At 41.6% G+C, this 13,483-nt stretch overlaps 1 protein-coding gene across 4 annotated transcripts in view; it reads right to left on the bottom strand.

Annotated features, from left to right (window-relative positions):
• Positions 1-5,617: 5,617 nt before the first annotated feature.
• Positions 5,618-13,483, bottom strand: part of LOC110507703 (lissencephaly-1 homolog A) — a 62,516-nt gene continuing 54,650 nt past the window's right edge. For all 4 annotated transcript variants that reach the window (XM_021587865.2, XM_021587863.2, XM_036965823.1 and 1 more), the window contains 3 exons: positions 12,071-12,172; positions 11,519-11,675; positions 5,618-9,783 (listed from right to left, as the gene is read on the bottom strand). In XM_021587865.2, the coding sequence (XP_021443540.1) occupies positions 9,710-9,783; positions 11,519-11,675; positions 12,071-12,172 (333 nt within the window). In that variant the 3' untranslated portion in view covers positions 5,618-9,709. The remainder of the gene's footprint in view (positions 9,784-11,518; positions 11,676-12,070; positions 12,173-13,483) is intronic.

The raw sequence follows: 13,483 nt of genomic DNA, 5'->3' as shown, positions 1-13,483 counted from the left end.
GGACACTCTTCATCCTCTATCATCAAACAGAGACCGCGGGAAGAGGGAGAGGGGGAATGAGGGAAGGGGAAGAGAGTAAGCAAGACAGAAAGAGGATGCAGAGAAGAAGGAAAGGACAGAGACAAGATGGAGGTATAGAAAGTACACAAGGCAGAGAATAAGAACAAGAGAGATGTGCTCTATTACGCGCCGTCAGCTCCAGCCCAGCACCAGGTGCAGTGATGACTGCGCAGTTGAGTTGACATCAAAAACAACATTAACCCAATAGCCTCCCTTTCTTCTCCTGCCTGTCTGTATGTCTGGTCTTTCTCTCTATTGCACCTGGCCGCCTACCCAGCCATAATAACCTCTCCTGCAGCCACAGGCGGAGGCAATACTTGTCAACCAGGACTGCTGAGGGCTTTCAATCTAGCCTCTAAGCTTCTTAATGCAAGACTTTATTTTGCCTTGTAAATTAAATGTTTGACATTTATTTCTCATAGACCCCCACATCTCAATTCCAAATGAAAATTAGTCATCATGTTTTGTTTTTTTGAGGACCAGAATCCGAACCGGGAACGAAGGTGATCTATACTGTCCCAGAACATAACTTTTAAAAGCATGGGATCCGGTTAAACGTTCCTTTAAAGGAGTTTTTCTCCAGTCCAACAAAGTGCCTATGCAAAGCAAATTACTCAGAGTCACTCAGAAACCTATTTGAGTGTCTGCCTGCCAGCTGAAAATCTTTTGCCAGTGTGTGTGTGCGCGCTTAGACAACCTGCCCTCACCAGAAGAAGCATAAGCTGTGTTCGAATATTCATACTAACCTAACCCTACTATTTGTGATATAAATTGAGTATGTAGTTAGTATGCTAAAAGTTCCCAGATGTCATATTAAATTCACCAAAATGTGAAGAATACAGCAGAGGACACTAGGTACATGCGGTTCAGAAAATGCCAAAACGTTTTCAGATTTGAAGAGAATGGCGTATGGAGGATACAAATTCATTGCTTTAACTAATTTTGACAAATATTATGAAAATGTTGAGCAATGTAATAAAGTAATGACCCTCATAGCATTACAGCAGTATGTACCGGTATGTTAGCTACACTATCCTTACGAACCTCATAGCATTACAGCAGTATGTACCAGTCGACCGATTAGTCGGAATGGCCGATTAATTAGGGCCGATTTCAATAACGATTTCATAACAATCGGTAATCTGCATTTTTGGACACCGATTATATTGCAATCCACGAGGAGACTGCGAGGCAGGCTGACCACCTGCTACGCGAGTGCATGCAGCAAGGAGCCATGGTAAGTTGCTAGCTAGCATTAAACTTACCTTATAATAAACAATCAATCTTAACATAATCACTAGTTAACTACACATGGTTGATGATATTACTAGTTTAACTAGCTTGTCCTGCGTTGCACATAATCAATGCGGTGCCTGAAATTGTGTCAGTTCTCTTGTGTTCAGTGCCAGCAGAGTCAGGGTATATGCAGCAGTTTGGGTCACCTGGCTCGTTGCGAACTGTGTGAAGACCATTTCTTCCTGAGAAAGACCGTAATTAATTTGCCAGAATTTTACATAATTATGACATAACATTGAAGGCTGTGCAATGTAACAGAAATATTTAGACTTAGGGTTGCCTCCCGTTCGATAAAATACGGAACGGTTCCGTATTTTACTGAAAGAATAAACATTTTGTTTCCAAAATAATAGTTTCCTGGATTAATGACCCAATTCTCGTATTTCTGTGTGTTTATTATATTATAATTAAGTCTATGATTTGATATAGCAGTCTGACTGAGCGGTGGTAGGCAGCAGCAGGCTCGTAAGCATTCATTCAAACTGCACTTTCCTGCGTTTGCCAGCAGCTTTTCGCAATTCTTGAAGCACGGCGCTGTTAATGACTTCAAGCCTATCAACTCCCGAGATTAGGCTGGTAATACTATAGTGTCTATAAGAACATCCAATAGTCAAATGTATATAAAATACAAATGGTATAAAGAGAAACAGTCCTATAATAACTACAACCCAAAACTTCTTAACTGGGAATATTGAAGACTCATGTTAAAAGGATTGTTCTAGCTTTCATATGTTCTCATGTTCTGAGCAAGGAACTTAAACGTTAGCGTTTTTACATGGCACATATTTACTTTCTTCTCCAACACTTTGTTTTTGCATTACTTTAACCAAAGATGTTTCATTATTATTTGAGGCTAAATAGATTTTATTTAAGTATTATGTTAAGTTAAAATAAGTGTTCATTGAGTATTGTTGTAATTGTCATTATTGCAAATATATTGGAGGACCAAAAAAAGCCAATACCGATTAAATCGGCCGATTTAGATATAGATACTCAGTACTGAGTGTTGCAACCAAAGACAGACTATTTTTTACACGCTACGCGCTTCAGCGGTTCCATTGTGTGCTTGTGTGGCCTACCACTTCGCGGATGAGCCATTGTTTCTCCTAGACGTTCCCACTTCCCAATAACAGCACTTACATTTGACAGGTGCAGCTCTAGCAGGGCAGAAATTTGACGAACTGACTGTCTCTGACTTAAGCAGCCATCGTGTTTGTTTTTCCCACAACCAGAAGGGGAGTAAATTACACAAAAGCACACCATGATGTGATGTGACAGGACTCAGCAGTCACAATCACACAATCTTTCCCCTTGTCAGTTCTGTGAGAGAAACCTCTCTCAAGTCTTTGTTCTGTGAGTAAAAGTGAAGACAATCTTGACAGTAGAGATGTGATCTGAAAAGCCACTCGGAGATAGAAAGCAGCCCCAAAGCTCTCTACCTCTCAGTCCCTCCGTCTCTCTCTATCCATCCTTCACGCTCTGTCCCTCTCCCTCCATCTCCCCCTCTTCTCTCTCTGCATATTTCACATCCCTGTGTGTGTCCCAATTACTGGCTGGCAGACCCTGCCCTCCAGTCAGGGAGAATTGAGACGGTCTCCCTCCCTCAGACTGTGTGACCCCCTAACCCCCCACTCTGCACCTTCCATTCCCTCTCCAGCCCTGGTTCCTCCTGGTTTCCAACTTTCCACTCCTCCCCATCAGAGCTGAGATTCTGTCTGTAGCGCATGCATTAATAATTTCAGTGATCACTTTTTCTTCCTCTGTAGCCGATGAACATCACAAGCAACCACAGGCATTTGTCTAAACCCTGCTCCAATAGTTATATGGGAAGCTAGTGTCTATGGGTAACGTCTGTAACAAACTATAGCACCATGACCAGGTCACTAATCGTCATGGTTGTTAGCAATGATGTCCGTTAATGTAGTTAAATAAAGGTTCAATTAAATAAAAATAAATAAAAAAACGTCATCCTGTCTAAATACAAAAAATCTGGAACCCCCATTTCCTCCGAAAGAGGAAGGGAGAAAAACATTTTTTTATGGTGTGATAAGAGGAAAATCAAACTGTCTTTGATGCCTCTCTCCTTCCAACTCTCTGCCCCTCCTACTGTGAGTTCTCCCTGTCACCTGCTAGCTGGACACACACACACACAGGTGAGAAAACTACAGTAATGAGAGAACATGCTGGGGGGGAGTTGGCAACACTCAATAAAAAAAAACGAATTCTGCCACACACATGGGTTTTACTGGTGTGACACCAAATAAATAGTGGCACAAATTGACACTAAGTCATAGTCAACAGCAGTGGCTCCCAACTCCGGTCCTTAAATACCCCCAACGGCACATTTTTGTTGTAGCCGGGGACAAACATACCTGAGATTCAACTCATTGAGTGCCTGATGATTAGTTGACAAGTTGAATACGCCGTGCTTATCCGGGGCTACAATAAAAATGTGAACTGTTGGGGATATTCGAGGACCTGAGTTGGGAACAACTGGGCTACAGCATATGTACTGGGGCGTATTCATTGCGCCGATTCTGTTGCAAAACGTTTCTTAAATGGAAGCAACCCTTTAGCTCAGTGGAAGCAACCGGAACGAAACGGGGAGGGTCCTAACTACCAGAATTTGTCCAATACAACTTATAGTTTTGCTCACGTTTGGTTCTTAAAACGATTTCCGTAGCTAATGAATACATAGCTCTGCCACCCAGGTTGGTGTGGACATGCTGTTCGAAGTCTGGATACTTGGAGGCCGAGTAGGCCAAGTCCGGGGGCTTGTCTTTGTAGCGGTTCCATTGACCTGTTTAATGACATTTTCACTTCATTATGGAGGAAGAACACATGACACACGATTGTACATTTTTAAAAAGGGTTGGAACGCTAAAAAGTTAGCTAACTGACATAAATGCGTGTAAAATACTACATACAAAAGGTAAAACTATGGGGATAGTATCTAGCTTGTTAGCTAACTAAACGCATTAAATCAGTAAACTGCAAGTTAGCCACCTAGCTAAAGCACATTTCAACTCCATGCCAACACGATGGCTATATAAGACCTCTCTAAATGAGATGCCTAGCGTTAGCTATAATGGTAGTAACTTGAATACCTGAAATATTCGCTCGGGAATATATTCGTATGTAGAGTTGTCTTGTACACACGATCTGAGAACTCACGTTGGACTTTTTTTGCATAAACGATATAGCGTTTCTTCTGTGATGGTGGACGAAGTCACAATTCTGCGACGAGACATTGATTGACGTCGATATTCAGCGCATTCAAAACAGTCAACATTTTGAAGGGTCAGGGCTATCCGGGATCTTTGGTTAGTCCCTACTCTAAACCTTAACCATAATTTCTTACCTAACTATTTCACATTCCTACTTCAATTGAGGTATGGATCCCGCCAGCATGGATATTTTGAAGCATGATAGGTTGAGGCTACATATCATCAGTAGTATCCCGACAACAATTTATAGTTGATGTTGAGTGTGTGTGGTTGAGTGATCTATTCTCCACATACAAATGATCCTTCATTCAGAAGCAGACGGCAAAATGATGGCAATTGTACACCCTACCCACCCAGTCAAACATTTGCAAAGGGGCAACAGTAAAACAGATTGACACTTGCACAAATGTATCCAAGTTAATTAAAATATTGCTTGAGCAAGTATATTTGAGTCATAACCTAAACTGCTCAGCATGATTAATCTGTTCCCAGAGCTGCATTTTACACTTCATCGATATTTTTCAAGATCATGAGACATTTTTAGTGTAGTCAGACAATTAGACATAGCAGGAAGGTGCCAGCCAGGTGGAACCATGCACTTATCTGGTAGATTAGTTATTTATTTTGCAAAGACACCAACATGGTCTTAGAAATGTAAGATTTAGATTTTTGGGTCTGTTAATGTAAATTGTCAATCACATTCTGTTTCAAGTATGGTTTCCATCATCTCTTGGCATACATAACAGCTGTGAACATTAAAAATGAATCCCTACCATTATATTAATACTTCACACACACAGTATACTGGCAATATGTAATTATGATCATTTAATGATCTATAATTTTCTACCCAAGAAAAAATACATGCCATTCGCTGAAGAAAATCATGAAATGTTAAGACTCGCTTTCCCCGAAACCTTTAGCTCAAAATCAGAAAATCACTAAATGAACTGATCTGTGGTAGACATGTAATATATCAAGCAGTGCATGTTCTTTGTTGAGAACCCCCCCTCCAACCCAATAAAAGGACAACGTTTACATATTTTTCTTTAATTATGTTGCAAACAATAATGACATCCAGATATTTTGTTAGCAATTTTGCTGTGTGAAGAGTGAGAAAGACGTTGAAAGCAAAACTATAAATCCTGTTCAAGCTGTGAGAAGTCTGAAGCCCTCAATCTATTCACAAGGCAGATTATAGCAGACAGATGGACTTGAGACTGGGGGGGAAGGACCAACAGACAGTGCAAGCTTGTCTGCCAGTCCCTCTGATCCACCTAGCCAGTGCAGCATAGGGATTGCTTGGGAGCTGCAAATGGCAAAAAGTGATTTCTTTTCACAGGGAAGGTACAATAGCACAGTTATGGAAAGCATTCATTCAATGACAACTATATTACAAGGGGAGACACACATTCTCCCTCTGGACAATTTGTTTATAGACCTTTTTTGTCTAACCCAAGAAAAGGAAAGCTGAGTTTTTTTTTAATAACAATAAGAGTCAAGTCAAATATCCATTTAGGCTCACTTCAGGCCTGGTTTAGAATTTACACACAAGGAACCTGATATGGTAATCCTGAATTAAGCCAATCTAAAGAGAGAATCGGCTTAAATCAGGAAGCTAACTTAGCCTAGGATTGAGAACAGAACAGATCAGGACATCTGAATGCTGAAGCTAAACCATGTCATCTTACTGTAGTTACATTTTTTGGGTTTCAGCTAAAACACGTTTTATGGTGCATCAGCACCACCATGTCCAATTGTCCTATCGATGGTTGGTGTAACGGAATGAACTCACGCCGACTCTTCAATCAAAGTCTCTCCCTCCCTCTGACTGACAGAGAAAGGTGCTTGGAGAAAGACCTGTCTAGTCTGATTAAATACATGGGGGTCTCTAGTCTAGAGGAGGCATAAGTGGTATTCTCTCAAGGAGGCTTCTTTTCTCTCAGAACATCTTTAGTCTGCCACAATCCCATCGCATATAGAGAAATGAAGAAGCCAGTTCATACATTTACAGATCTGTCCTCCTTTCAGCAGCAACAAACAACCACATTAAGTACAGTGAGGTCTGTCTGCAGCCATCAAGCCAGCCTGAGCCAACCTGTCTGGTGTCTTTGAAAAGTCAATATGCAAAATACACAGTATACATACATAGATACACAGGGACAATACACCTGCTTACTGGCAAGCAACAGTAGGGGTACCACCCCTTCTCATAAGAGACGGTGTTCTCTTATCCTACTTCTCGCTCTTTTTACAGTATATAAATTTGTCAAGTGGACAGACTAGCCTTTGACAGCTTAGCGGAGTGGCCTGTGGCTGATTGAGTCTGCGTCTTAAGTGCACTAATTTTAGGGAATAGGGTGCCATTTCAGACTCGGCCTGAGTGTTCAGTGGCTTACATCATAGCACTTGAACCAGAAAGGCTCACAAGACCAGATGGCTCAGCCTCTGGTACAACAGGGGTACATGCAGCAGTGGTATTGTCGACAGGTCAAAGGGTTCATCACACTAGCCACTATGAGGGTTCAGAGGTCAACAGCAGCAGCTAGCTACATCCAATCAAATACACACAGGAAGAGGAACAGGAAGTTATTCAGCAAATAAGCTTAAAATAATAAAATCAGTTAAGTAAGTGGAGTATTTTATTATTACAGAATTGCATCATAATGCAAAAAGGCTGATTTAAAAAAATGATATTTTGTTTATGCATTTTATTGAGTCTTAATTTCTCTTCGGTCCCCAGTCGGACAAAGGACCAAAGAGCTAACGAAAAGCAGGGATGTGCAAGATAATAGGATTCTTCCTCACCTGCTGCAGAGTAGGAAGCAAGATGTTATTTTTTGTTGTTGGGGGGAATGGTTGGTCTCCATTGTCATAGATAGATTTGGTTAGATTAGAATTAGTTCCAATTGTCATTTTTCATTATTTCTTCAGCCTTCTAGCTCATTAAGATGAACAGAATAGGATACAGATGTGCTTGCCACCCCAGAGACTACTGCAATGTGTTAGAGTCAGTCCTGAAGAGTTTTGACCCAAGAGCTCTTCCCTAGGAATGGTGTCTAAGCATTCTCCTGTGCACAAACAGATCCTAGTAGGTCTAGCCCAAGACCAACGTCGGTCTGTGGCAAGGGAGCTGCTGTATGTAGTCTTAGGGGTGAAGATCCCTATACAAGAACTACAACCATCAGACCTCTACTGTACAGAGAACACAATCATTCATTAGCATGTCTACTGCTAGCATTTGATTTCATCACCAACTGAATGAATGAATCCCCTGAAAGTTACCCAGTCAGTTCAGTGGAAACACAGATTTGGACACTTACCTACAGCTCAGTAAAAAGCTTTAGTTTACATGTCTTTCTCCCCCACAGAAACAGCTTTGTTACCTCTCAATTCTTTGTATTTTTCCAGGGAGATATTTTGCACATCAAAACCAGAGGGGCAACTTTGACTCCTTGTCATGCTATGACGACGTCTCTCTGACTGTGTCCGACTCATTTGAAACTTGCATATTTCATCCAGAGCTAAGCTTACCCTCCCTAATTTACACAGCCCATAGAAGCAAGCAGCACAAGACAATGGCCAACTGAGCATCAAATCTCTTACATGATTCCTGTAGTATAAGGGATAATAAAACCCAGCTGACACCTGATTCGTCATATGGTTAGAAAAAGGGAGAAGGTTCAGTTGAGTCCAATGGAAATCACTCAGGTTAGACTTGAGACAACAGTGAGACATCTTACAGAGGGAGGGAGACACCTAAAGGTCTTTCTTTTCAAGTGCTTGAGATTAAAAAGAGGTGATATCCCTGAAGTCAGTTGCTAAAGGGCCAAGTGCTAAAGAAAGGCTGAGGCGGTCGGTCGCCTGATCAGTTGCGGCCAACCATACGGTCCAGTACCAGTCCGAACAGACAGGGGGCAGCGTTTCAGGGAGGAGTAACCTCACGCTATCGGCTCACATTGCCTAAATGCTAACCTGAAAGTCATCAGTCCACTGAGTTTTCAGCCAAAATGCTAACCCACTGAAATAAGGGCACCAGCTGCGCAGCCTAGCCAGGTTAATTCATTCAGATGCCAATATAGAAAGGTTCCGATTCAATAAACATAATTCAGTCATTGGATAGGATAATTCTAAGCCTATCAGGTGTGGTTTTGCTACTGAGTTTAGGACGCGTCGTCATGACAAGAGTACAAAGCTGTTTTGTTTTCTCAACCCCCAGATGACCGAAGATAGACAACAGTTTGAAACAATCGTATATGCAGCCATTAATATATTATCTAGTTCCACATGAAGAGAAATGGTATGCACACTTCAGAAGTGATGTTACAAAGCTACAGATTATTCCAATAACAAAACCCCCACAGACAGACAATCTCATATCCTCCGACATCAAGGGATTATACTTTTCCTTTTCCCCCTCAAAAAGGTCACTGACAGACTACAACAGTGAAAAGGAGAGAAAATAACAAAAATAAAATAAACAGGGGGAAAAAAAAGTGACAAAAATAATAAATCTGACACGAAAAGAAACGACAGTCGTTTTTTTAAATTATCAGTGTTAGCGCCCTACGTTTTACACCCAGTCAAAGAATGTGTTCCAAAAGGCACCCTATTCCCTGTAGTGTACTACCTTGGATCAGGGCACATAGGCCCTGTTCATAGGTATTGCAACATGTAGGGAATAGGGTGGCATTTGTGACGCACACAAAGAAACATCTGCCTTCAATAAGTAGGTAGGTAAGGCTGCATGTGACAACAGACTTAGCCAGCCCCACCCATGTTAAACCTATGGTACTTCTAGACAACCTTATGTAAATTTACAGTATACAATTTTGGATTCATCATCACCATGCAAGAACACTTTTTTTGCTGTGTAACATTTAATAGCTCAATCTACATCCAGAATAATGTACATAAAAGGACCATAGTTATTGGACCAGAGAGCGTGATGACAGGATAAGGTATTAACCATGGTGTGTGAGTGTAACCAGAGGTGATGAAAGAGATAGTGTTAGGTGGGATGTGGGGGGGGGGGGGGGTGGAATGAGGCCTATAGGAGGTGGGGTGAGAGGAGTTGGGGTGGTAATTGGGATGATGGTGGTCCGATCTTCTTAGGCCTGGTCGGATCAGCGACACTCCCACACTTTTACTGTTTGATCTACGCTCCCGGTGACAACATACGGCGCATTCTTGTGGAAATCTGAGGAGGAGGAGAAAGGGCATCAGTACAAAGGAAGAGTAGATCATTTGTCTTTTTCACTTGCTTTGGCCATGTGAACATGTTTCCCATGCCCACAAAGCCCTTTGAATTTAATTGAAATTAATTGAGAGAGAGAATCGGGTTCTATCCAGAGGAGGTGGCAGAATAATTAGTTAACTTCCACATTAAAGGCCATTTATCAAGCATATTCCATTTAGCAGTATGACCTGAATATATCATTATTTTATTATCAATAGTTGAATTGGGGCATTTCATTAACTAGACAAAGCTCTTTACCTCTTGGTACATGCATCACACAGAAAAGCACAGCACATCAACCTCAACAAAAGGTGTTTTTGTCTTCTCCCCCCAAAATATCCAAACAATAGCTTACAGCAGTGCTCTGTGTGTGTGTGGCTAGATTTCAGAGGCTGAGGCTTCAAACAGCACTAGCCTGACAGGAAAGCTGGCTGGATAGCTGGAGTCTCCTTCTCCGGAGACTTCCCTAGCCTTGATCCGCTTAGAAGAATCAGATTTGAGGAAAATTGGGAAAATCCTGGAGTATTTGTCTACCTCTTAGACCCCAGCTGCCAGCTAGCAGCCCCCAGTATATTGAGCCAGGCAAGACCAGTTTATCATAACTCTACAACCCCCACCCCTCTCCTATCCATCTATCCCTAACCCCATTCAACCAACGTCCAAAACAGCTTTGTCTAACCCCTGCCTGATCCTCTCACTCTGGGGCCTATAGCATGATGCACCCGAGGGGGTTAATGCAGAGCCTCCTAGCTCACACCTCAATAAACCACCAAACAAAGAACTAACAACTCAGGAAACACCAGGGTTGAGTTCACTAAGGACATGGAGATACAGGCAGGTACTCCCTGAACTTAGCCACTGAGATGAAATCAAATGTTTGTTTCACGTTGCAAAATGTTTTGTAGTACTGAGTGATTAGAGCTTTTTGAGGTTAGTTCTGTTCGATTATAAAAAATAACGTTTTTTTTTTTTATTTCAGTTTCAATAATATTTTTAAGCATTAAATGCACTATGCATTATGTGGATTGAATGCTGTAACAGAATAAAACATTAAATAAAAGTAACATGATGATAGTGACTGCCTATTACTGCTCATCACTTATTAACCATAATTTAAATATTTCAGTTGTGTATATTACATTTGTTTTATTTGATGACTAGTAATCATCTCATCTTTACAGAGCTGCTGCATATGGTGTCTGACAAAATCCCTATTTTGTAGTTCTTCAAAGTAAATAAGGCATATTTTTATGACTACTTTTTATGACTCTCTATATCATCTCACGATTGTGAATTCTTCCCTCTTCCCTAGTAGGCATAAAAGAAAGACTGGACAAGGAGATGTGCAATGGATTATGGTCATTGTAGTTTATTACACCGCTTTATGCGTTAAACTATGTAGAATATTGGCCTGTTGGAAACTACAACTCTACTATGTCACACAGTTCAGGCTGGATCTAATTTATCTCTAGAGAAGCTGTGCAATGTGCGCATTAAGCTCACAGAAAAAAAAAAACTAAATTGAATTCAAATAATTGAACAGAACTCAGATCAAATAGTTGTTAAAAAAATAATAATAATAATCAGTTCATAGCTCAGCGCAAACATTTTGCTACTGTGTGCCTACTAAAAAAGACCCAGCAGTAACTGGCGCTGACTGTGACTGTAGGAGAAGAGAAGATTGAGAGCGGCTTACCCAGAGAGGTAACAAAGTGTTCATGGGCACTCAGAGTCTTCATGCAGCGCTTGTTCTTGTAGTCCCAGATCCTTAAGGTCTTGTCGTCAGCACAGCTTAATATGAACTTGCCTCCGGGGTGGACAAGCATCCCGCGCACCCAGTTATCATGGCCAACCTGGGACAATAGTGTTTGGTTAGAATTGTTAATACAAAATCTAACCCTGATAAACCCTGATGAAGACAGCTTGGCTGTCGAAACGTTGGTAATTACATTTTTGCACCTGAGCTCCTAGAGTGTGCGGCTCTCTTTAATTTTCAAATACAAAATCTAGTGCCAGTTTCCCCAGACTGCTCCTTGACTAAAACAAACTATGCTTAGTTCGGGAAACCAGTCAACCGGAGACAGTGTGTTCGGTTAAGACTAGGGTTCAAGAAGGTCAATCACATTACAATTCAAGTCATGTTATGTGAAGAATGGAGTCGGCATCACTAATGGGGACATTTTTCAATTAAAAACTGCATGAATCAGAATGACCATTATCGAATGTCTATGATTAATGGTCCACTCACCAGTGTCATAAGGCACATCCCAATGCTGACGTCCCACATCTTGATGGTCTTGTCTCTGGAGCCAGACAGCAGGAAGGGGCCCGGCTTACCACTCTTCTTAGACTGGAAGGACACAGGGAGAGAACGAATACGATGAGCTCCAATTGCCGCCGTAAATTGCCAATACAGAACCTTTAGCAGTGTTCACTTGGTGGATATCAACCCTATGATTATTTTGTTATAAGGGCTATGTGCTGCCAGCAGCCCTCTGAAATAAATGCATTTTTGTACCACAGCCTTCGATAAATAAATAGCACCTTAGCATTAGGGGAAATGGACTACAAACGGAATAGTTATCAGAGAATGCGTCTCAAGAGCAGGACAGACTCTGCATAGATACAGTGCCATCGGGAAAGTATGCAGACCCATTGACATTCCACATTTTGTTACAGCTTTATTTTAAAATGGATTAATAAATACAAATCCTCAGCAATCTACACACAACACCCCATAACAATGAAGTAAAAACAGCCTTTTAGAAATTTTTTATTTAACATTTGCAAACATAACTACCTTATCTACATAAGTATTCAGACCCTTCGCTACAACTCGAAATTGAGCTCAAGTACAACCTGTTTTCATTGATCATCCTTGGGAGTCCACCTGTGGTCAATTCAATTGATTGGACATGATTTGGGAAGGCACACACCTGTATATACAAAGTCCCCCAGTTGAAAGTGCCTGTCAGAGCAAAAACCAAGCCATGAGGTCGAAGGAAATGCCCGTAGAGATCCAAAACAGGATTGTATCGAGCCACAGATCTGAGGAAGGGTACCAAAACATTTCTGCAGCATTGGATGGTCCCCAAAAACACAGTGGACCCAATCATTCTTAAATTGAATTAGTTTAGAACCACCAAGACTCTTCCTAGAGCTGGCTGCCCAGCCAAACTGAGCAATCAGGACAGAAGGGCCTTGGTCAGGGAGGTGACCAAGAAACAGATGGTCACTGACAGAGCTCCTGAGTTCCCCTGTGGAGATGGTTGTCCTTCTGGAAGGTTGTCCCATCTCTGCGCAGCACTCCACCAATCAGGCCTTTATGCTAGAGTTACAAGATGAAGCAAAGGTTCACTTTCCAACAGGACAATGACACTAAGCACACAGCCAAGACAACGCAGGAGTGGCTTCAGGAAAAGTCTCAGAATGTTTGAGTGGCCCAGCCAGAGCCCGGACTGGAACGCCATCGAACATCTCTGGAGAGACCTGAAAATAGCTGTCCAACCTGACAGAGCTTGAGAGAATCTGCAGAGAACAATGGGAGAAACTCTCCAAATACAGGTGTGCCAAGCTTGTAGCATCATACCCAAGAAGACACGAGACTGTAATCGCTGCCAAAAGGTGCTTCAACAAAGTACAGAGTAAAGGGTCTGAATAC

The sequence above is a fragment of the Oncorhynchus mykiss genome, chromosome 27 (genome assembly GCF_013265735.2).
Source record: "Oncorhynchus mykiss isolate Arlee chromosome 27, USDA_OmykA_1.1, whole genome shotgun sequence".
Taxonomy (NCBI): domain Eukaryota; kingdom Metazoa; phylum Chordata; class Actinopteri; order Salmoniformes; family Salmonidae; genus Oncorhynchus; species Oncorhynchus mykiss.
Note: the sequence above shows the minus strand (reverse complement) of the source record. Positions and strands in the feature narration are given on the sequence as shown.